The sequence below is a fragment of the Panthera onca genome, chromosome D3 (assembly GCF_046562875.1).
Source record: "Panthera onca isolate mPanOnc1 chromosome D3, mPanOnc1 haplotype 2, whole genome shotgun sequence".
NCBI classification, from domain to species: Eukaryota; Metazoa; Chordata; class Mammalia; order Carnivora; family Felidae; genus Panthera; species Panthera onca.
Genome location: NC_138350.1, coordinates 35,467,477 through 35,491,668, shown reverse-complemented (window position 1 = coordinate 35,491,668; position 24,192 = coordinate 35,467,477). Strand labels below are relative to the sequence as shown.

At 38.2% G+C, this 24,192-nt stretch overlaps 1 protein-coding gene across 6 annotated transcripts in view; it reads left to right on the top strand.

Annotated features, from left to right (window-relative positions):
- Nucleotides 1-24,192, top strand: part of PTPRM (protein tyrosine phosphatase receptor type M) — a 796,527-nt gene that overhangs the window by 474,926 nt on the left and 297,409 nt on the right. For all 6 annotated transcript variants that reach the window (XM_060613276.3, XM_060613283.3, XM_060613278.3 and 3 more), the window contains 3 exons: nucleotides 3,234-3,542; nucleotides 11,950-12,059; nucleotides 21,224-21,425. In XM_060613276.3, the coding sequence (XP_060469259.1) occupies nucleotides 3,234-3,542; nucleotides 11,950-12,059; nucleotides 21,224-21,425 (621 nt within the window). The remainder of the gene's footprint in view (nucleotides 1-3,233; nucleotides 3,543-11,949; nucleotides 12,060-21,223; nucleotides 21,426-24,192) is intronic.

Below are 24,192 nucleotides of genomic sequence, written 5' to 3'. Positions count from 1 at the left end.
ACTCGAGGCAAAGGCCCAAGAGAACATAAATGGTGATATCTTGTTTGTAACAGCTTCTGTAAGATAGTGTTGTTCTGGGGGTGAACCAGAATCTTGAAGATTCAAGCCAATGAGCACACGTCTCTTTGCATCTAAGGTTTGGACCTCAAACAGCCTCTGTCTCTAGTCTGCTAGTTACCCCTTTTGACAGTAGCAACTCTGGAACCTTGGCCACAGATGTGGTTGTTTTGTGCTAGGCTTAGCTGTTTTCTTTGACAAATTTATGGGAAGTTTGAGACATGATTTTACCATGATGGAATTTTTAGAGGTATTAACAGAGGGGAAGCCAGCATGCATTTCAAGAAAACTTGACCAGTAAATAGACTGAACCCTTGGCTTTTTCATTCCTGGAACTTAGTCCACGCCTGTATTTTCTTGACTAAGAACTTGGTCCATGTGTGTATTTTCTTGACTAAGAAATGATGCAGGCCTGTTTATGTAATAGAAAGTAGTTTTTTTTTTTAATGGAAATTAAGTTAGAACTGCCTTGTTTAAACTAATATCTGAAACATTTAGTCATTTTATTAGTAAGCAGAATTGATGAAAACCTTGGGAAAATGCTTTAGAACAGTTCTCTTGGATACCTGTGATTAATAAGGAAGGGGGCAAAGAGTTGTTTGTTAATCTGTTTATGTATAAGGGATCTGGAGCATATTAAAAGTTTTGTAAACATTCAACTAACAAAGCATTATATAAAATTAGACATTTCCTTTACATTGCAAAACTTCATGAGACTGGAAAAAACTGTCAATGTTATTTACAAATAACTTATTTATGATATTTCCCCTAATACTAGCAATTTAAATATAAGACATTGATTTAGTAATAAGGTGCATTCCATGAGGATGCCACTCAGGATTCTCTGGGGGAGTTTTTGTCTCACTCGTCCTTGGTTCCTAGAATTACTATAGGACAGAGTAGCATGATGATCATTATTAACCTCATTTTATGGTTTGAGCAGATATCTGGCTGATAAATCCCATCTTGCACATATAAAACCAAGGTATCATTTCCGTTGAAGTGTTTTCATTTGTTGGAGGTCACAGGAAAGGAAGTAGTTAGTAGTTCTAGGTTCTTCCTATGTCCTAAGTGATGGAGAAAACAAGGAATTTATGCACAAACAGAAATCAAGAAATGAACTTCAATGTTAGTCCAGACAAATCTCCAATAGCCACAAAGTATAGATAGAGTTTTCTGGCAAAGCTGAAATGGGGAACATGGCATAGACCCCTCTTCTATGGAATTAGAAAGAGAAGAGGAAAGAATCTTCACAAGGCACTTTTGTTCAAAGATTAAATACATGCGATCTTTATTATATTTTACAGTCTGTGGTCATGTTTTAGGTGGGTTTGGGGATATCTTGAACATTCTAATTTAAATCTAATAATTTCTTTATTTTGCTAGATACTCTGCAGTAGAGAGTTAAAGCAACACGGTTCGTTGTCAGACATATATGAATTCAAGAGCCATAGTGAAACCTTGAACCACGTTCTTGGACCCACCTTGGCTGCAATTTTTTTCATCTGTATATTGGGAAGAATAGCACTTGATTCACAGGATTGCTTTGAGGAATAGAGACTGTATAGAAAGCAAGTCACACAGAATAAGTGCACATACAGTAAATAGCTATTATTTCTCAAGTTTTCATGCTGATTTTCCCTTACCAATCATGGATCTCTTTACATTCATGTGTGATGACCACAATTCAGGAAAACAAAAAGTCAAAATATATGAAGTAAGTATATTTATGGATAGTCCAAAACAGAGCATTTTAGATGAGCAAATCCACGAAAGGTAAACTGCTTAGAAAAGTGTATAGCAAATAGTAAGTGCTCAATAAATGTTATGTATCTTTTTTACATGTATTCATTTTATTGAGAGACAGAGGGAGCACACAAGCAGGGGAGGGAGGGGCAGAGAGAGAGAGAGGGAGACACAGAATCTGAAGCAGGCTCCAGGTTCTGAGCTGCCAGCACAGAGCCCAACACAGGGCTTGAACCTACAAACCATGAGATCAGGACCTGAGCCAAAGTCGGATGCTTAATGGAATGAGCCACCCAGGGACCCCATGTTTATTTTTTAAAGTTTGTTTTTTCAGAGAGAGAGAGAGAGAGAGAGCATGAGCAGGGGAGGGGCAGAGAGAGAGGGAGAGAGAGAATCCCAAGCTAACAGCAAGGAGCTTGACACAGGGCTTGATCTCTCGAACCGTAAGAAATCAAGAGTTAGATGTTTAACCATCTGAGCCACCCAGGCACCCCAAATATTATGTATTTAGTACTGTGGTTTTCATCATCATCTCATGAACAAGTTAAAGCTTTCTCTGTATATATTCTTTCTTTTAAAACTTTTAAAATACTTATATAGTCCCTGCAAATCATTTAGATTTCTAAGTTTGAAACTCTGTATCTGGAGCTTGGGCTCAGCAGTAATACGAAGACGTTGTCAGGGATAGGAAAGAACTACTTGTAGAGTAATTGCATGAAATTCTATGCAAATCAAAATGCAGAAAAGGCCTGGAGTCCTGCTCAGAGGTTTATGCTCTCTAATCGTTAGGTTATTTCATGCTGAATTCTCAAGCTTTTTCTCTCATGTTTTCCAATTACGTAATTGTAAATTAATTTTAAAAGATAAAACATATTTGTCAATTCACATTGAGATTGGTTTCATGTGTCAGAGCCTCAGAGGAGAAGAGCCTTAAAGAAAAGCACTGTATTTCCCTCTAATGAAAATTTTGGAAGTTGTCAGTTCAGGGATAGAATGGTAACTCAGTGATTATTAGAAACTCTGGGTCCTTCATCATTGCTTCGAATGGTTAATGTTTATGTGCCTCATGGCCCATCCTGTTGGCATGAGCGAAAAACATCATATCCTCAATCCAGCACACAGGAAGGAAGAAGGAGAAAAGATGGTGAGCTCCTTTTAAGGACGCCTCCCAGAAACCGTTCTCGATCTCCTCTTGTATGCCAATCACCAGAATTTAGACACAGAGCCACACCTCGCTGCAGAAGCCACTGAAGATTCTGCTCTTTATTCTGGGTGGCCTGATGCCCAGTTACGATTTAGGGATTTCGTTATCATGGAAGAGACCAGATATTCGGGACAACTAAGACTATCTGTGACATCTGGCCTTCACCGACCTCTTACAATTCATTTCTCTTCTGTTTTCTTGTTCCTCCTTTTCTTTTCTGTATTAGATCCCATGCGTGGCCCAAGAAAACTGGAAGTGGTGGAAGTCAAGTCTCGACAAATCACCATCCGCTGGGAGCCATTCGGATATAATGTAACTCGCTGCCATAGCTATAATCTCACGGTCCACTACTGTTACCAAGTGGGAGGGCAGGAACAAGTGCGAGAAGAAGTAAGCTGGGACACAGATAATTCACACCCTCAACATACGATCACTAACCTCTCACCATACACCAACGTCAGCGTGAAACTCATCCTCATGAATCCCGAGGGACGGAAAGAAAGTCAGGAACTCATAGTACAGACAGATGAAGACTGTAAGTACTTTTAAATGATATGTTTACATGAAATACATACTCTTTCAAAGAAACAGCCCGTTACTTCTTTTAGGTTGAGATCTCTGTAATGAAAGTGAAGGAATGAGTTACTGTGTTGAAAAATATAAATGTGTATCTGTGCCTCTGGATTTAAGCACCGATGTAAAAGGGTAAAGGAGTAAAGATACAGAAGTTTATTTTAATTCTTTATGCGTCGTACAGTTGCCTTTCTATGTGTAATTATTCTACATTGCTCTAAATAGTTCTTCATTCTAATTTTATTATCATGCTAGACTTAAGAGTTGTTGTTTGGGTAGGAGATTATATGAAATGCTTATTTAAATATATTTACATGGCATTCTGAAGCATATTTCATAGTTCAGATAAAAATTCAGCACAAAATAGAGGCTGCCCTTGCTTTTCAGCACAGTGCTGGGAAATTACCTCATTAGGTTGCTGGCCATGGAATAGATGATACTTTCCCATAGGACCAATATTATAATTGGCTATTACCTCAATAAACAAGGATTTAACAAATAGGCAGTGCATGTCACTAGCAACTCATCAAAGAAAGCAAATACAGAGTTGCAGTAAACCTCTAAAATAATTTAACATAGTAAAATTATCCATTGAATCCCAGAGCATGGACACAAATGAGCTTTTACATTGATTATACAGGGGACCCTCGCGCACAATAACATGTACATATGGCACATAAAATATGGTGGTAGCATATCATATATTTGGCCTAAAATTTCTTTGCCAGGCATCAGAATAAGATGGCAAGGAACTTGAGAAGCCCATTAAGTGAATACACTTACTTATTCCTGGGCAAAAGATATTTCACTTTTTTCCTTTTTCTTCATGCAACTGATTATGTAGTGATCCTTGATCACCGATTATGGGAACCAGCCAGAGTAAATGATGAGCTCATCCCACAGACTTCTCTTTTCTTTTCTGTAGCCGCATCAAGCCCTGCCTGTCCTGGTTGCTTTCAAATAGTTGTCTCACTGCAGTTATTTTTGTCAGGAATATTAGCTTCCTTCAGGTCACCCAATCAGGGCTGAGACTCGGGGCCCCGTCTCTGTTTCTCCAAGTTCTTGGTCATCTTCCAGAAAAGTGGAATAAGGTGTCAACATTATCAGTTGGCCACCTCTGACCCTCACCTCCATATTTCTATGCTTAATTTGGTTCTAACTCCTGTTGTTTCTACTTCCAAAATACTAACTTGTTCTTTTCTCTCAATTTCCACTACCTATATCCGGATCCTCGTTATTGCATGCTGAAATTTCTTTTCTTTTTTAATTTTTTTAATGTTTTTGTTTTATTTTTGAGACAGAGAGAGACAGAGCATGATCAGGGGAGGGGCAGAGAGAGAGGGAGACCCAGATTCCGAAGCAGGCTCCAGGCTCTGAGCTGTCAGCACAGAACCCAATACGGGGCTCGAACCCACGAGCTGTGAGATCATGACCTGAGCAGAAGTCAGACACTTAACTGACTGAGCCACCCAGGGGCCCCTAATTTTTTTTTTAATGTTTATTTATTATTGAGAGACAGAGAGAGAGCGTGAGCAGGGGAGGGGCAGAGAGAGAGGGAGGCACAGAATCTAAAGCAGGTTCCAGGCTCTGAGCTGTCAGCACAGAGCCCGACGTGGGGCTTGAACTCATGGACTGTGAGATCATGACCTGAGCTGAAGTCGGACGCTTAACCGACTGAGCCACCCAGGCGCCCCTACATGCTGAAATTTCTAACCTTCCTTGGTGGTTCCAGCTTTTGCCCATTCTAATGTTGCCTACTCAGCCACAAAACATGTTTAAAATACTCCTGCATCTCTGTTATTTCTCCTCCTTCGTTTCTGATTTTATTTAGTTGAGTCCTCTCTCTTTGACATCAGCTGTGGAGACATTTTTCTAGGTATGTCTCCTCTGGCAAGGTAAAAGAAAAGGAAAATTGAACTGTTGGGACTGCATCAAAATAAACAGCTTTTGCATAGCAAAGGAAATAATCAAAACATCAAAAAGGCAACCTACTGAATGGGAGAAGATATGTGCAGATGATATAGCTGACAGAGGTTAATATCAAACATATACAAAGAACATATACAATTCAGTGCCAAGAAAACAAATAATCCAATATAAAAACAGGCAAAAGACCTGAAGAGACATTTTTCCAAAGAACACACACAGATGGCCAATAGACACATGAAGAGATGCTCAACATCACTCATCATCAGAGAAATGCAAGTTAAAACCACAATGAGATGTCACTTTATACCTGTCCGAATGGCTAAAATCAAAAACACAAGAAATACAAGTGTTGGTAAGGATGTGGAGAAAAAGGAACTCTGTGCGCTGTTGGTGGGAACATATACTGGTACAGCCACTGTGGAAAACATTATGGGGTTTCCTCAAGAAATTAAAAATAGAATTAACATATGATCCAGTAATTCTACTACTGAGTATTAATCCAAAAAATTGAAAACACTAATTAAAAAAGGTATGTGTACCCCTATTTTTATTGTGACATTATTTACAATAATCAAGATATAGAAGCAACCCAGGTGTCCACATATAGATGGACAATATATGGAACATTACTCAGCTGTAAAAAAAGAATGAAATCTTGCCACGTGGCATGGATGGACCCTAGAGAGTATAATGCAAAGTGAAATAAGTTAGAGAAAGACAAACACCATATCAAATCACTCATATGTGGGATTTAAGAAACAAAACAAATGAACAAAGGGGGAAAAAAAGAGAGAAACCAAAAAACAGACTTAAATACAGAGGACAAATTGGTAGTTGCCAGAGGAGAGGTGGGGGGGGGGGGGGGATGGGTGGAATAGATAAAAGGGATAAAGAGTACACTTACGCTGATGAGCACTGAGAAATGTATAGAATCATGGAATCGTATGGTACACCTAACAATAATATAACACTGTATGCTAATTATACTTGAATTAAAAACGTTTTAATCACAATATAAAAATACATTTGTATCCTGTCACTCTCTCCATAGAGCTTTCATTGACTTTGTTTAAAACTTGGCTTCCAAGGTCTTCTGCTTTCCTGGCTCATACTCTAGGACTAGTGACTTTTCCTCCAGTGCAGATCATTCTGCCCAGAATGTCACCCAGGCAGCAGGTCTGGTAGGCCATGTCCTTTCCGTTCCACGCTCTTCCTCCAGGCCTGCTCTCCAGCGCCGCCTGCCGTCCACCTGGCTGCATCTCGCTTCCATTTCCTCTGCTGCCCTCCAAAGGGCTCCTCAGGCTTCAGGTCCTTCACAAAGCTGCCTCCAACTCCTCTAGCCTGTAGCACTCTCACCCCTCTGACCTCCTTTGCACCTGATAAGAATCTTTTAATCTATGGGCTTTAATTCCCTCATCTGAAAAGTGAGAATAATCACAGTTGTCAAGCATATTAGAGTTAGAGGAAATTTACATAGAGCTGACAGAGAGAGGCCTTTAATGAGCGATCATTATTGTTGTTGCAGTGATTCAGAGCAACTCCTTGTGACCTTTCCTTGCTCTTTTTGTTATATTTAATCTTTTCGTCTCTTAACTACAAACTGGAGAGAAGAAGCCTTCTATTCTTCTGTAACAATAGGCACGATACAGATTGCGAAATAAAACACTCAGAAGTGTTCTATTCGTCTTTAGATAAAACAGTAAAGTTTGCTGATCTTCACCTCATTGAAGTTTTCATCAACAGTAATGTTTTAACCAAGGAGAGGGAAGATGATATGTAGTCCTTTCTAGAGACGAGCAGGTGTGTCTTACTCAAAGCCACGTGAGTGAACCCAGTCACTACTTTTGGGTTTTGAATTGAGAAAGGACAGGAGATGGGAGTTCTGTTAAGTTCCATCAGAACATGAGGTAAGAATAACTTACCTTTTTGTGTAAATTATCTTGCTAGTCCCAGAAGTTGGGGCATGCATGACTTCCAAAAAAATTCTACTGTGTCCGTAGCACACGGGCATGCAGTTAATTAGAAAAGCTTTTATTTCAAATTTTATTTCCTAACAACAAAGACTTTGAAAACAGAGAAAGAGAAAAAAGACAAAAATAGAATAATTGTCATTCCTGAGTTTGAAAAAAATGGGGTGGTCACTTTATGTGTCTACCATTATAAAAGGCTACAGTTCATTGAACATTATGAATTTTACTCTGGTAAAATATTTTTATTGAGTATTTATTTCATGAGAAAGTACATGGAAAAAATTACCTCTTTATCACTGTTAAAGGTATCACAAGAATAGAGCTCAGTTCCACAAACTTAGAAACTAAAGCTTATTTATCCCAAATCCTGAATATCTAAGAACTTCTGAAAACAGGTAGTAGACTTTAGTTCCTGTGAGACACTGTTATTCCTAATTTATTCAGCTCTTCTGGTATTTTATTTTAGTTTACTTTGTCTGCTCCTGACCTTAAAAATATATATGTATATTATGTATATACATTCATTTATATATTATTTAATTATTATTTAATCATTTATATATATTCATTTATATAATATATGCATGTATATGTACATATATATAATTATAAATATAGTGTACATATATATTTATATAATATCCATATATATGATATATCTACGAATCTCAGGTTTTCTTGTTAACATGTCCACAGTGCCATCAAGTACAGGATCTCCAGTACATTTTAATAAGTTTACCCCTTTAAGTTGTCCTCTCTTCAGCATAATTTTGACTCTCCCATTTTATTTTACTGTGATTTAAACTAACTGAATGAAACCAAAGATAGATTTTTTTCTAAGTCTTCACCTCTTTACATCTGCACATACATAGATTAGTAAGTATTCTCAATTAGGAAATATCATCTCGGAATAATAGAGCCACTCATATTTGCCTTGATACCACGAGAAGACTGATGATGATGTCATAATAAACACTTTCAAGGTCAAGAGGAAGAGACTAAGTTGAGTTTTCTCTGGCGTGGCCCATTTTACTTCAGCTTCTGATTGATGAATATTACCATCTTAAATTCTGGACTCTGAATTTTCTTAGAACCTATCAGTGTTATAACTTCTTAAATGTGTTGGTTTTCTTTATTTCTGCATAGTTTCACATCAGTTCCTTCAACCTGAGATAAACAATTATTTTCATATTTATGTATTATTTAGAGTTTGGATGGTAGAGGTGAACTTAGTCCAACTTCCTCATTTTAGACACGAGGAAACTGAGGCCCAAAGAGGTTCAGTGAATTGTCCAAAATTGTACACTTTAATTACTGAAAAGTCTTGGGGTGCCTGGGTGGCTCAGTCGGTTAAGTGTCTGACTTTTGATTTTGGCTCAGGTCGGGATCCCAGAGTTAATGAGGTTGAGTCCCACATTGGGCTCTGTGCTGGATGTGGAATCTGCTTGAGATTCTCTCTCTCCCTCTTCCTCTGCCCCTCCCCCCTCAAAAATAATACATAAATAAATAATTACTGAAAAGTCTTAAATCATAACCCAGTCCTCACGTCTGAATCTGAATCTGAATCTGTATCTTTTTTTTTCTGCCGAGCTATACTTAGCTGTATTTAAAATAACTATAAAATCTTACATCTACCTCAGTAGCCCCTCAACTAAAAAAATGTGTACTACCTATGAGTCCTTTTGAAATTCTAGGCAGCCTTTCCAACCTCGGACATCTTACCAACCCTTAAAGGTCTATTCATATCCTCCCACGATCTAAAACATTCTCTAACCCCCTTTTTAAACTGTGTTGAGATGTGTTTATCCGTTCATGAGTTGATGAACATTTGGGTTGTTTCCACTTGAGCTATTATGAAAATGCTATTAGTATTTATATATTAATATTCATGATTTTATTTTAATATTCATGTATAATTTTTTGAGTAATATCTGTTTTCAGTTCTCTTGAGTATGTACCTAGGAGTGGAATTCACACGGTACGTTTATCTGTGTGTATCTGTTTGAAGAGCTGCTAGGTTGTTTTCAAAGGAGCTGTATGATTTTATATTCCCTTCAACATTTCAGTTTCTTCACATTCTCAGCAATGTTTATTATTTGCCTTTGGATTATCCCATTTTAATGGTGTGAAATACTATGTCATTGTGGTTTTGATTTGCATTTTCTGGCTGGCTACTGATGTTGAGCATCTTTTCATGTGCTTATTGGCCAGTTGTGTATCTTTTTTGGCAAAGTGTTTATACAGACCCTTTGCCCATTTTTAATTGGATTATTTGTTTTCTTATTGGGTTTTAATAGTTCTTTATGTATTTAAGATACAAATCTCTTGCCAGATAAATGATTTGCAAAAATTTTCTCCTATTCTGTGTGTTGCCTTTTCACTTTCTTGGTAATGCCACTTGAAGCACAAAGCCTTTCATTCTGATGATGTACTTTATCTACTTTTTTTGCGTATGTGTGCTTTTGGTGTCATGTCCAAGAAACTGTGGCCTAATCTAAGGTCATGAATATTGACACCTGTGTTTCATTCTAAGAGATTTGTAGTTTTAGCTCATACATTTAGCTCTTTAATCTATTTTGATGTAAACTTTATATATGGTGTGAGGTAAGAATCTAACTTCATTTTTTTGCATACGGATATCCAGTTGTCCCAGCACCATTTGTTGAAAAGGTTATTATCTCCCAGTTAAATTTTCCTGGCACCCTTAATGAATACCACTTGACTGCAAATGTAGAGATTTGTTGTTGTATTCTCAATTCTCTTCCACTAATCTGTATGCTTATCTTTATGTCAATACCACACTGTCGTGATATAATAGCTTTGTAATAAGTTTTGAGAAATGTGAGGCCTCTCCAACCACTCTTTGATTACTCACACTGTCACCAAAAAATTTGATCATGCACCTTCAAATATATGTAGAAATACTACAGGTATACTAGTTTTTAAATAGGATAGACACACCAATACACTAAATTATATACAATACAAAGCATATGTGCAAAAAAGGAATTTAAATGAAGAGGAGATAAATAATATTTTTAAGCAATATTAAATGTTATTTTATAGAAAATTGGCAGGTAAATTTCCACCTTCCCTTATGCCCATTAGATTTTTTTTTTTGAAAACTAGTTAGTTCAGGTTTTTAAAAAAGTCACACCAAAGGGGCACCTGGATGGCTTAGTTGATTAAGTGTCCTGCTCTTGATTTCAACTCGGTCATCATCTCACAGTTTGTGATATTGAACCTCATGTTGGGCTCTGTGCTGACAGTGTGGAGCCTGCTTGGGATTCTCCCCCTCTCTCTCTGTCCCTTCTCCTCTCTCTCTCTCTCTCTCTCAAAATAAATAAACATTTTTTACAATGGCATCAAAATTCCCAGTTTTTGTAATCATTAATACATAAAATATTTTTTAAAAACATTTATTGCATATTATTTCACCTATATCACATCGTTTTAAAACATGTATTTTGTGCATATGTAATACATTAAAGATCTGTACAGCAGTTCATATCTATTTTTCTCTCACATGCTTTTGTTACTCAATAATATAAATATAAAATATATAAAAATATAAAATTATAAATATAAAATCCATCCATGATAATGTACATAGCTGCCATTTATTTTCAGTCTTTTTTTGTATCATATTGTATGACTAAAACTTTCTTTCCTACCATTTGGTTTGTCTCCAATTTATTATTTTTATTAAAAAATGCTCTGTTGGGCACCAGGGTGGCTCAGTCGGTTAAGCTCCTGACTCTTGATTTTGGCTCAGGTCATGATCTCAGGATTCGTGAGATTGAGCCCTGAGTTGGACTCTGTGCTGACAAGGCGGAGCCTGCTTGGGATTCTATCTCTCCTCTGTCTGCCTTCTTTCCCGCTCTGCATGCATGAGCGCTCTCGCTCTCTCTTTCTCTTTCTCTCTCTCCCTCTCTCCCCCTCTCTCTCAAAAGAAATAAAATAAACATTTAAAAAATGCTGTATTGACAATAACTGTATGTCTCCTGGTGTATATGTGCAAGAATATTACTCGGAAATATACCTAGAAGTGGGTCACATGATACATGCCTCTTTAACTTTACTAAGTACTACCATTACCAAATTGTTTTCCAAAGTGGCTGTACCAATTTCCACTCTCACAAGCAGTGTGTGGGAATTATTATTGCTCTGTATTTTTCCTTATTTCTGAAGAATATAAAAGTTCATTTCAAAGGTAATTACTGATCTTTGTGTAATTGATTCACGTTTTAAGGAAAAAAATGATGGAATTATTTTCTTCATAAAGACAGTGCTAAAACCATTTAAATGGTTTTAAATTTCGTATTTTTAAAAGAAAACTGAATGTATCTGTGGACTATTAAATCTTATGTCTCAATTGAGAGTTAAAAATCTAATATATCTAGAAAAATCTAATTTTCAGGCGGGTCACTCAAACTTTTATTGATTCCCCCCCCCCCCCCCCCCTTCTAGTGCCAGGCGCTGTTCCCACTGAATCCATCCAAGGAAGTACTTTTGAAGAGAAGATATTTCTTCAGTGGCGGGAACCGATTCAAACATATGGTGTCATCACATTATATGAGGTAGTATATACATTCATTAGTAATTTAATTTTTATTATAATTTCCATGCAGCTAGACTGTCTAGTATTTTTAAAAACGCATAATGGCATCATGTCTTTTAAGAAGTTTATTGTCTTTGATAGTTATAATGGTTACTGCATAGAAGCAAAAAAAAAAACACTGATTTTTTTCAAATAATGTATCATTTCAGCATGTATATTTATAATGCTTTGGATGTTTCTGGACTATATGCTATTATATGTAAAGACACAACATAATATTTTTAAAAAATAACCTGTATTAAAAACAATAAGTATTTTGTAACGAGCATTGATTAGGAGGCAACCCCATCTTGCTAGCTATAAAATATTTTACTACTGAGTTATAGAAGAACGGTGATTATCCAATTAGCAAAGTCAATAGACGTTGTCTCAGGGATAACAATTGAATAATGTCTTTTGGTTCTTAGTATTAGCAAAACATCCTTTCGGCTTCCGTGGCATAGTTTTGTCTACTGAGGCATATCAAATGGTTGAATGGTAGAGAGCAGAGAAGAATTTGATGAATTGTTCAAGAAAAAAATAACAGCAGTGACGGGGTGACAGTCATCATCACATCTGCACGAGCATCGTTTTGCTGTGCCTATTGTCATAGAAACAAGCAGGTGCATTTTTTTTAAGCTAGCATGTATTTGAATGCAAATGTAACAAAATTATATGTTGTTAGGTTTCTAAAAATCGCGACTGTTCCTCTGGTGGAGCCTCTGCTTGAATACCTTTCAGAACTCCTGACAAAAGCCTGAGCAGATTAGCTGTCAGACAGTAATCACTGGTAAACCCCTCCCTGACCCAACGAGCCTCACATTTATGTTGCCTTATACCTTTTGAAAATTGGTATTAAAATGCAAAAATTAATAACAATAATGTTTTTAACTGAAAGCTAAACAAAGTAAGAGAAAAGGAAAAGTTGATTTTCATGTTAAGTTATTGATGCTGTTCATTGGTTGCTTCGTTGTGAAAGAATTCAGCATTAGGAACATCGATGGCTCAGCCTTTTGAGAGCTAAGTTTTATAATCAAATCAAACAAGTTCATATTTTTTTTTTCTCAATGATCAGAATCTTTCAGTTAATATTTTTTGGCCCCAGGACCATTTTCTGGCCTCAGTTTTGGAAATTCCTACCTAAGAGTAACAGAATATTTTATGAGAAAAGATAACAGCCTTTGAATCAGTGTTAAGTTCCAAGAAATAAGTCTGTCTGTCCCAGAAGCCACATGTTCCTATCTAGACAAACAGAAAATAATAGCCAGATCCTTTCTTTCTGATCCCACTGAGCATACATCTTTGTGTAAAAAGTAACTTTAACATGAAAACAATAGGAAAAATAATTCAAAAGAAGAAGCTATTAATCTCTCTGAATTCAGCAGCCAGGGTCTCCCAGCTGAACACGGATCTAAATGCTGTTATAATGGGGATACGTGAATGTGTCATAAATCAGGGTTTTAAACATCAGATATAGTTAAGTAGCACAGGCTGGTTCATTTTTCTAGGTACCAAAGAGAAAAATGTCAAATGTGTAAGTTTTCTGACCACCAAATCTTTCTCTGTCTTCCCCCCATGCTTTCCAGAAGTAGGAAAGGGGGTTTCTGTTCTCAAAATAGGGCTTACATGGTGTCTCATGAGGAAGCTCTTCTTTAGTCAAGATGTACTGCCTGTGCCAGAGTCAGTGATAGGCACGGCTTCCTCCTGGAGCTAAGGACTGTTGTTGAATGTTCCTCGGAGGACCAGAGGCTCTGGGGACTGACATCATGCTAAGGAAATGGAACAGTTGTCCAGAAAAACAAAAACAAAAACAAACAAACAAAAAAACCAGCGATCTTAGGAACAGTACGTTCTGTCATAGAAACACATTTGACTATAGGTAAAAACCAGAAGGCAAGGTAAATTATCCTCATTGGAAAAAACTTAGTAACAAATGATACAGATGTTTCCTTAGGGCAGGGAGTATGCTTGGATCCTTTTTGCAGAAAAGAAGAGAAAACAGGTTGAATGCAGTAGATGTTGTACATGAATATGCTGTGGGTTCAGGTTATTTTCAGGTTCTCTCCTTACCTCTTATGAAAGATACACCAAACCATTAATGATCAGAAAATGTCAGCATCATCGTTTTCTGCCAGACGTTTTGGCAATTGACAGCATGAAAGCACTCTTCTGATCTTACTCTTTGCCTCTCCGTTTTATTCCCCTAAGGTCCATCTTCAGTGTTCTCGAACTAGCCTTTCCTCTCTCTTCTCCCCACCTTTGTTTAGGCTTTAGCCCTTCACATCCTTTACTTCTTGATCAGCCCTTTATTTTTATCAGTCATCTGCCTGAGACCTAGACTGACATTTACGGCCTTCCTCAACAGCAATCAAAATTTTTATTTTATTAAATTAGAAATGTAATATCACTCTCTGAAGGAATATTTTAAGTACAGAAGTATTCAAAATAGTATCCTTGCACTTTACAGAGAGAGGTAACAACTGTTAACAACTAAGTCATGTCCTTCCAAAATTTTATGAGGTAGAAATTATAGTGCAAATTCACTTATGAATAGAGATGAATAAAATTTAATAAATATTCACAAATCCAGCATTTTTTACAAGAATAATATGCCATATAAGACACCTACCTCACACCATACAAAAGAAACTCCTACCAAATGGAGTCATGTTCTAAACACAAAAGTTAAACTACCAGAACACGTTAGGAAAAATAAGGACGATATTTCTATATCTTACTGTGCTTGACAATAAAACTAGAAAGTTCTATTTTAAAAGATTGACAGATTTACCTATATAAATATTTAAACTTGTAAATGACAAAAGATACCACTCGGAAAGTCTAAATACAGACAGAAGACTTGAGGAAATAATTTTCAACATTTATAACAGTCGATGGGCTGTTGGCTGCAATGTATAGACTTGATACCGATTGGTAAGAAATAGACAAAGCATTCCATTAGAAAAACTGGACAAAGAATAAGAGGAGACAACTCATAGGAAAAAAAAAATTCCAAGTAGCATGTAAGCATGTGAAAAGGTACCTACCCAATCTTACTAATGATTCAGAAATGAAATAAGTGCTACAAAAAGTTTAAGTCTGTATAATATCAAGGGTTAAACAGTGATGCGGGGAAATGCATACGTGTTTAGACTGTTGGCGGGAACATGCATCTCTTACGTAGATAATTTGGGAGAACCTTTCAAAATGTAAACATTGCATATCAAGTCTATTTCTAGAACTTTCAGCCAGTAATACTCCCAAGTACACAGTACTCGGGGATATATACATGTCCAAGCATTTTCTTTAAATGGCTCTCAATTGCCTAGTGAGTAAACTCTAGACTCCTGGTCATGAGAGTAACGCATCTACAAACTTTGAAAAAAAAAAAATATATATATATATATATAAAATGATATATATATTATTATATATATATGAAATATATATATTTCATATATATTTCATATATTTATTATGTATTTATATTTCATATATATGAAATATAAATATATAATAAATATATATATATATACACACACACACATACACACACATACATACACACTCACACATACATATCTTTCTATCTCTCTGGAGATACACAGCTTATATATATATATATATATCAAAAAATATATGTATCATTGACATACTGTACTTGTCCTGGATATTTTCTTTTTCACACACACACACACACACACACACACACACACACACACACTTCTCTCTCTTTCTCCCTCTCTTTCCATAGAGAAAGGTGAACCAAGAAAAGGACTCTTAACTGTAGAGAACAAGCAGATGGTTACCACAGGGGACATGGGAAGGGGGATGGGTGAAATAGCTGATGGGGATTAAGGAAGGCACTTGTGATGAGCACAGGGTGATGTATGGAATTACGAATCACTAAATTCTACATCTGAAAGTAATATTACACTGTTTGGTAACTAACTAGAATTAAAAACTTAATTCCAGTACACACGCACGCGCGTGTGTGTATGTGTATTTAGAACCTGAGGCCATAAACCAATCTAATGTGTGAAGAGTATAAAGTGCAGTGTTATATGGGTATGCAGCAAACAAAGTAGAATGGTCTGGGCTTGTCAAATGATTGAAGTATTGACGAATCAAGAGTTGAAGACATGTCCAGATCCCTGGCCTGGATAACTGGGCTCAACTAATCACTACCGACTGAGATAGGTAATAGAATAGAAAGAAGTAGAATTTAAGGGCCCTGTTAAGAAGTTTGGTTTTAATATTCAAGGCCTTCCATGATCTAATTCCAATTTACATTTATTTCCATATCTCCCATTATTTTTTTCCTGGAATTTCTGGAATTTAATGAGCTATGTATATGGAATTTTAATCCATCACACCTTCTTTCTATCATTTCCTTCTTTCTTCCTGATACTGTCCCCTCTTCTCTCCTCCTCTGGGACTTCTGCTTATATTTCAGTTTTTCATTCAAATATTATACCTTTCCCTGAAATATTCTAGGTTCTTTTCTCCCCCCCCCCCCCCCCAATCAGATTTAATTATTCCTTCCTCCGATTGCTTGTCTCTCCATTAAAAGACTGTATTTAACCCTGGCTGAAATTCCAATCAACTCACCCTTCCTAGAAGATTTTGAATCCCCTCCTGGTCAAAGATGGCATGTTATTCCATTTTGGTTTTCTATGAATCTTGTAGTTTAGGACCTGAGACCACAAGTAGAGGAGGGGAAGATAATTTGGGAATATTTCAGGCACCTACATACAAATCGGAAATCATCCAATACAAGCTGCCGTTGACCCCCATCTCACCCCCCACCTGTGTTATTTGCATTCCCTTTTGACTTGGGGGAATTGTATAAAATTGCCTAGACCCAACATGGAACATCAGTGTTTTTCATAGAGGCTGCACAAAAATTGCCTTATCCCTCAGCCACAGTGCAAGTGTGGAAGCAATCCCAGGCATTCCTTCAGGGAGTTTCCTGCTGCTTTACTACAGCCTGCTACTTAATAGAACTTCATAAACATGAGTTGAATAAACAATAAACAAATGAAAAAAAACACATGCCAAAAGGACATGGTATGATACGTTTGGGTGTGAGTGTAGAGTTGTTTTTTTGGCGTCCGTTAAAATAATTGCTTAGATAAATGTATATGGAGCATCCACTCTACGGTAGGAGTGGATTCTAGAGTTGACTGCTCCTGTTCCTGAAGGGCCGTTTTTTTATTCCTGGTATTCAAACTCCCAGAGCTCTGGATGGTTTTGAGGGGGATCGATGACCTTTCTGACATTTTGTGTCTGCATATATACAACATACTTGCTTGTTAGGGAGAGGATCCATAATTTTTAGGAGTGCATGAGTTAGTGTGCATGGGTAGGGGAGAGAGGATCTATGAGTCTTAGCAATTTCTCAAATGGCTGTGCCTGAAAGACTGTTACTAAGTCCCATCTAGCTTATCCTGTTGACCATGGCCATAGGTGAGTACAGTGGAACAATGAGTCCTTTGATAAAGCATTTACTTTCTGCGCTGTAGTCAGTGTGGGGACGGCCACATCCTACTCGCGGTCGTGTGAGCATTTATGTGAGTGCATGCACACACCTCTTCTCCCAGGAGTCTTCTTAGGAAAATATCTACTGAGTGCCAAATATTTACTCATCACCGTGGGCTCAGAAAGAAGAAGAAGACATCAGTCACTCCTCAGAAAGAAGATACAATTACATGAAAAGTTCCAATTCTGCTGGCCTATTTGAATCATGACTTAATACTACAGAAGAGCTTTGACAGTGCTCCATGATGTATGGCCAAATGAACTTGCGAATGCAGTGACAACATCAGGCATTCAGCTGGTCCAATGATTGTTAGGCCAGATTTTGGAAGGCTTTCCAGAGAAGTAAAATGGGAACTTTAACTTTAACCATGGGCGGGCAGACATGTTTTGCTCCAATCTTGCCTGAACTCCCAGTGTCTTTGAAAGCATTTCTTTCTTAAGACCCCTTTCCCCCCCTTTTTTTTCCCTTTGATTTCAGTAACAGCTCTTTCTGTTGGCCTTTCTGGCTCATTTGTTGGTTTCTCCTCCTCCACCATTGATTACATTAAACATCAGTGTTCTCCCTAAAATCCTTTCCCCAACGACCTCATCCCTTCCTAAATAATACTATTTCAATGCTGATCACCCCCACATCTCTATTTCCAGGCCAAACGTCTCAAATCTCAGCTTATACAATGCACGGTATGGCCACAAGCCACCAGTTCATTTCCCCTCATTCATTCTATCCCCTTTCAGTAAAGGCGGGGGCATCTTTTGCTTAAGCTCAAAATGTGGACACTGTCCTTGACACTATCCTTCATAGTGTCCGCATCCAGTCTGTCACGGAGTTCTGCCCATTTTCACTCTCCAGTATGCCAGTTCTCTTCATTCACTGCGCTCTTCACGGTGCTCACCTTAGTCCCAGCCACTGCACTAGCACAGGAACTAGAGGCTTCCCTCGCGGTCTCTGCGGAGGCTCACAGTGGCCTCCCTACTACCATTACTGCTTCCTTCCAGCAAACCACTTCTCCCTTGGCCGCTAACACGGTCTTCTCCTAAGGGCAGTCAGATCATTTTGTTTGCACGCTTAAAAATGTTCAAAGGCTCCCCCGTGTATGCATCCATCCTTCTTATCTTAGGGTACAGAGCGCTGCATGTTCTGGCACCTGCCCACTCCTCCAGCCACTGATTGAGGGACCACGCTCACCTCACCTGCTGGGCCACAGCCACACGGACCTTCTTTCTGTCCATTGACTGTGCACAGAATGCTCCTGCTTCATGGCCTTATTAGTTCATGCTATTCTTTCCCAAACTCTTGGCACAGCTGGCTCTCTCACAAGTTCAAGTCTCCTCAGATTAACTGTCATCCCCTCAGTGGCCCCTTCCCCAGTGGTTCTTGGTGGCTGTGCATGTATCCCTCCCTGCCCCCAATATTCTTTATCTTAGCACCGTGTTTGTCTCATCTACTGAATTACAGGGTTTTTTTAATTATTAATTTACATACTGCATCTCTCCCAGCTCCACCCACTGAAGTCCAGTTTCTTAACCACCTGAGGGCAGGACCTGTGTCCACCTGCTGACCGTGGTGCTCGTGATGTCAGTGCTATTCCATCAATATTAGAATGGAATGAATGAATCAGAGTAGGTAGAGAAAACGGGTCACAGATAGCCCTGTCACATTCCAGGCAGGTGAAAGTTTATGAAGAAAAACAGCATCAGAAAAGCCCAGTGTTTGTGGTACAGTAAATTTTTATCCCCCGACCAGGACAGAAGGTAATATAATATCATGGTGTCGAGTATGCAGAAATAAGTTTGAAGAAGAAGATGTCGGTGGGTCTTAAACCCAAAGGTAGGGAGTTTGGACTTTGTCCCATATATGATTGTGTACCACTAAACTTTTTGGTAAGGCAATGAAATGAACAAGGAGATGTACCTAGCCCTGACGGGTGGTGCTAGTCCTCGTTTTAAGTATACTGTATCTTAATTGTTAAATTGCTTCTCTACTTCTCTACCAGACTGTTACCTCCCCCGGGACAGGTACCGTGTCCCAATCACCAAGTGAGATCCCAGCTCAGAGTACAGGGCTTGGTGCACTGGAGACATACAATGAATAGGTTTTGAATGGGTGAATGAATGAATGAACTTTGGGGAGTGAATATGCCATCAGAGCTTAGAGCTGCCCTCTCTGAACTACCTTTTTCTCGAGAAGTGTCAGAACGAGGACCAAGTAAGCAACTAAGCACACAGGGGTGACAGTGCTAAAGTCCCTCCCACAGCAGCTGGTGGTAGACAGGGTCTTGTCTCTTATAAGGGAAGTCTGCTAAAGGGTTAACAGCAGATAACGCCGCCTGACTCTGAGACTGGCATGCACCGCGGTGATTAATATATACAGCAAACATTTTCTTGCCAAAGCTAAGATGATTCAATCTAAATATTCTTCCAGAGAGGTCTCCTTAATTATAATGACATGGTATAAATATAAGAAGAAAGAATGTCAATTATCACTTCATATAATAACAGTGTTAGTGTTCATGCACATAAATTATAAGTAAGTTTACCTATTTAAAAGCAAGAAAAAGTGCTCAGTTTTGCAATTTAAAACTTTTGAATATGCCACATTTAAAAATTATGTCATTACAACCAGTAGAAGTTAGTAATCACCACTAAAATGCGTGTTCGTGAATAGGTGATGAACTACTTATAGTGAAATTCTTTTAAAAATCACTTGAAAGGACAGATTTAAAGACACCTATGTTATATTTATTTTCATGCATTCCAGACTCATCCAATGTGCTTTGAACAGCTGTTAGTTACGTGGCAAAGATATGAAAGCTTTTAGAGTGGCTCAGCCTGAAATGGCAGCTCCTAGTCGTGCATGGTGATTTAAATTTAAATTTTAGTTAATTAAGATTAAGTAAGATCAAATTTTCAGGTCCTCAGTCTCACTAGCCACATTTCAAGCTACCTGTGACCGGTGGCTACTGTCCTGAATAGTGCAGAGTAGAATTTCCCTATCATGCAGAAAGTTCTCTTGGACAGGGTTGCTCTAAAGAAAAGAAGTAAATAGGACCCGTCACGAGCACCACAGTCATACCATCAAGAGCTGCTGACATGTGTCTGGGATTTATTTTGAGAGCAGATATCTTTGCCCACATTGATGAACACATTTAAAAGTGCCCTTAGTTTCCAGTAGACAATAATCCTATTCAGTGCTAAATCAAACTGGCCACTGGCTGAGAGATGAGGCCTTCCCCTTGTAAGGTCCTCATCTGTTTGAGCTAGTTGTACATTTTGTGATGTTGTTTGAAGCCAACTGTAATGTAGTTTTCCAAAGTGACATTTTGAAAGCAAACAACTTCAAGGTATTAGCTTAAACCTGAACTCATCCTTTATGTTCTAATCTACCGGCATTCAGTTCCTCTGTCTACAAAAGTAATAACTCATAACAGTTTTGGCTGAATTCCCGCGCCCCTTCACCGGATCCAGGATTTGAAGAGTCTGAGTGAGTAGAAGAGCTTATCATAAAGCATCTGACAGTGCATACATCACAAGGGTTTACTGGATAAAGATGTGATCTCAGTCCATCTGCTCCAGATATGTTATCACATTCTTATTCTCTTGCAGATCACCTACAAAGCTGTCAGTTCCTTTGACCCAGAAATAGACTTATCCAATCAAAGTGGAAGAGTTTCAAAACTGGGAAATGAAACCCATTTTCTATTCTTTGGACTGTATCCGGGGACCACGTACTCCTTTACTATCCGAGCTAGCACAGCTAAGGGATTTGGACCTCCAGCAACAAATCAGTTTACCACCAAAATATCAGGTATTATATATACATTCATGAGTTATGTCTTTTATCGGAAGTAGCATTTTTGTACTTTTTCATTCCCATTGTCAAGGACACAAAGCTCATACCATCTTACACATTGTATTCAGATTCCCACTTTGGTACGTATGCAAATCAGATTCCTGGAATTGAATGAAATACTGCAAATACTTATAATTTGGGAGCTTAAGATCCTCCTGCATTAGGAAGCAGCCATGTTTTATCAGTTTGCATCAGAGAACGGGAGCGTGGGCGATGGTTCTGGTCTGTATGCTCCTACCCCCTTCACAGTACAAGTTACCAGAGCAGCAGTGGTGGAAAGATCTCTGCAATGAGCTGTGAACGACTGAGCGCTCAGCAGATAGACAACATTATATGGAGTCTGCTTCCAGAAGGGACCTTCCTTGGGACCTTCACTGTTAGTAGTTGCCCATCCTTTGCAACGACAGAGGGGTGGCACCAGGCACTTACAGCCTCCAGCTTTTTGCTGGTAGAGACTCAATTACGCCATCCAACCAAAGACATAATTTGAGAAGAATTTCTGGGCATGTGCAACTGTGCAGAAAATGTCTTTGTGCTTCAGACTAGAGGAAATGGAGTTGCCATCTGCTATGGGATTTGTAACAGCAATAAACACAATTCCACGGACATTCCCTTTTTCCATTCTTTTCCCCTTTGGGTATGAGTGGGGGAAGTATTTGAGTTTTGGCTTTGCCTGTTTTGGTTAGGGGTAGATGAGCAGGGGGCAGGTGAGGGAAGTAACTCAGTCAGTCAGTGTTAGCTAAATAATATTTAGCCTGATTTTCATATATACTGTCCCTCATTTCTAGTTCTTGGAAAGTTTTTTGCTTAGAATCAGAGACAGGGAATTGCTTACAGCTCGAGTACTATAAGCATTATTAGGTTTGGACATTGGTTTTAAGCAGCTATAACTTATGGGGAAATTTTTGATCGTGTTAGATTTCATTTCTAAGCACAAACTTGACTTGAAGTTTAATATATGTTGATAGTTCATAGAAAGCATCAAGTGATAACAATATGGGGAGTTGGAAGAAGAGGAAGAAGTCTTTGGGAGGGTAGGAAAATGGCATAGTTTATAGAGCTGAGCAAGTAGAGAAACCACTAGATTTGGAATCAGAAAATATGGTTTCTGGTTGTAATTTTCCATGTACTCCTTCTCTGATCTTGATTAAGTGCATTGATACTTGGATGTAATTAAGATGATATCACTGCTGCTTGAATTTATGATGGAGAATAAGGTGGGAATGTGTGCAAATATATGTATCTCCAGGCCCCTGCCCCCCCCCCCACTTTTTGGTAATTTTCTCCTATGGAAACTCTATTTCAAAGATTATTAACTTTTTTTTAATGTTTATTTTTTGAGAAAGAGAGAGAGAGAGAAAGAGTGTGAGGAGGGGAGAGGCAGAGAGAGAGGGAGACACAGAATCGGAAGCAGGCTCCAGGCTCCGAGCTGTCAGTACAGAGCCTGACGTGGGGCTCGAACCCAAAAACTGTGACATCATGACCTGAGCCAAAGTTGGACACTTAACCAACTGAGTCACCCAGGCACCCCTTAAAGATCATTATCTTAAAGAGGATGTTCTTTTAGAAAAAATAATTCATTTTTTGCTACTTTTGTTATATAAAAATTCTGGTTGATCCGAGTCTGACCGCTGTTAGCCCAGCAAGTTCATACAGTTCTATCCAGAAACAAAGACAGTTGACATTTTAGTTAGCCTGCAGACTCATCAAGAATAACTATTTGATTTTTATAGTTCAAAGAAAATTACAGTTTATGGGCCCCAATTTTCTACTTTCGTGGACCTCAAATAGAGAACTATTCTCTATACAAAATGTAATTCTGTGTTATGAATCGGAGTTAATTTTTAATAGAATTGGAGTTAATTTTTAATGCTGAGAAAATCCAATAAATGGAAATGAGATATAACCCATGTCTTTTACATAAAAGCTTTTTATATGTAAGAGATTTTTAAAACTGTATTTAAAAAAAAATTGATCTCCAGCGTTCTCATCAGGTACCTACACCTGTGGGTCTTAAAAAGACTGTGTGCCCTCCCACATCACAGGCTTCACGAAATGATTTCTCTTGTCCATGGCGATGACATAATTACTAAAGAGCTCTGTCGTTATCTTCTCATAATAAGACTGAACAATCTAGAAAACAAAGAATCCCAGGAAATGGAAATAGGATTCACGTGGAGTGGAGAAAAAGAACTAACATTTGTAGAATTATATTTGCCTGGCTCCCTTTATTATCTCTTTGAATTCCCATGATAACCCTAGAGGGTAATTTCTCCTGTTTTGAAAGAAGAGTAAACTGAAGCTCCAGAGATAATTGATGTGCCTCAGCTCTTGTGCTGATTAAAACAAAACAACAAAAAGTCCAACCGAGGCCTCTCTTACTTCAGTTCCCGTGTCTTCTCCACCTGCTGCTCTCCCTGAGAGCCCACTAGTGGTCACTGATTTCAGCAAGCCTCTGTGGCTCCTGTAGTCCTCTGCAGATCCCTAGATGGATCTCTGGCACACACAGCCTTCCACCTTGACTCAGATGGGAGAACTACAATGTTCAGTCTTACGATCCTAGTGATTGTTTCTTAAATTTGCATTTAAAGTCATTTTTAAAGAAAAGCATTCCTACCAACAAGTACACAGATTCTAAGCCCACAGCTCGCTGACTACATCCATTCAGCGAGAATGCACATCAAGACATAATATTAACTAACACCGCCCGAGCCCCCTCACA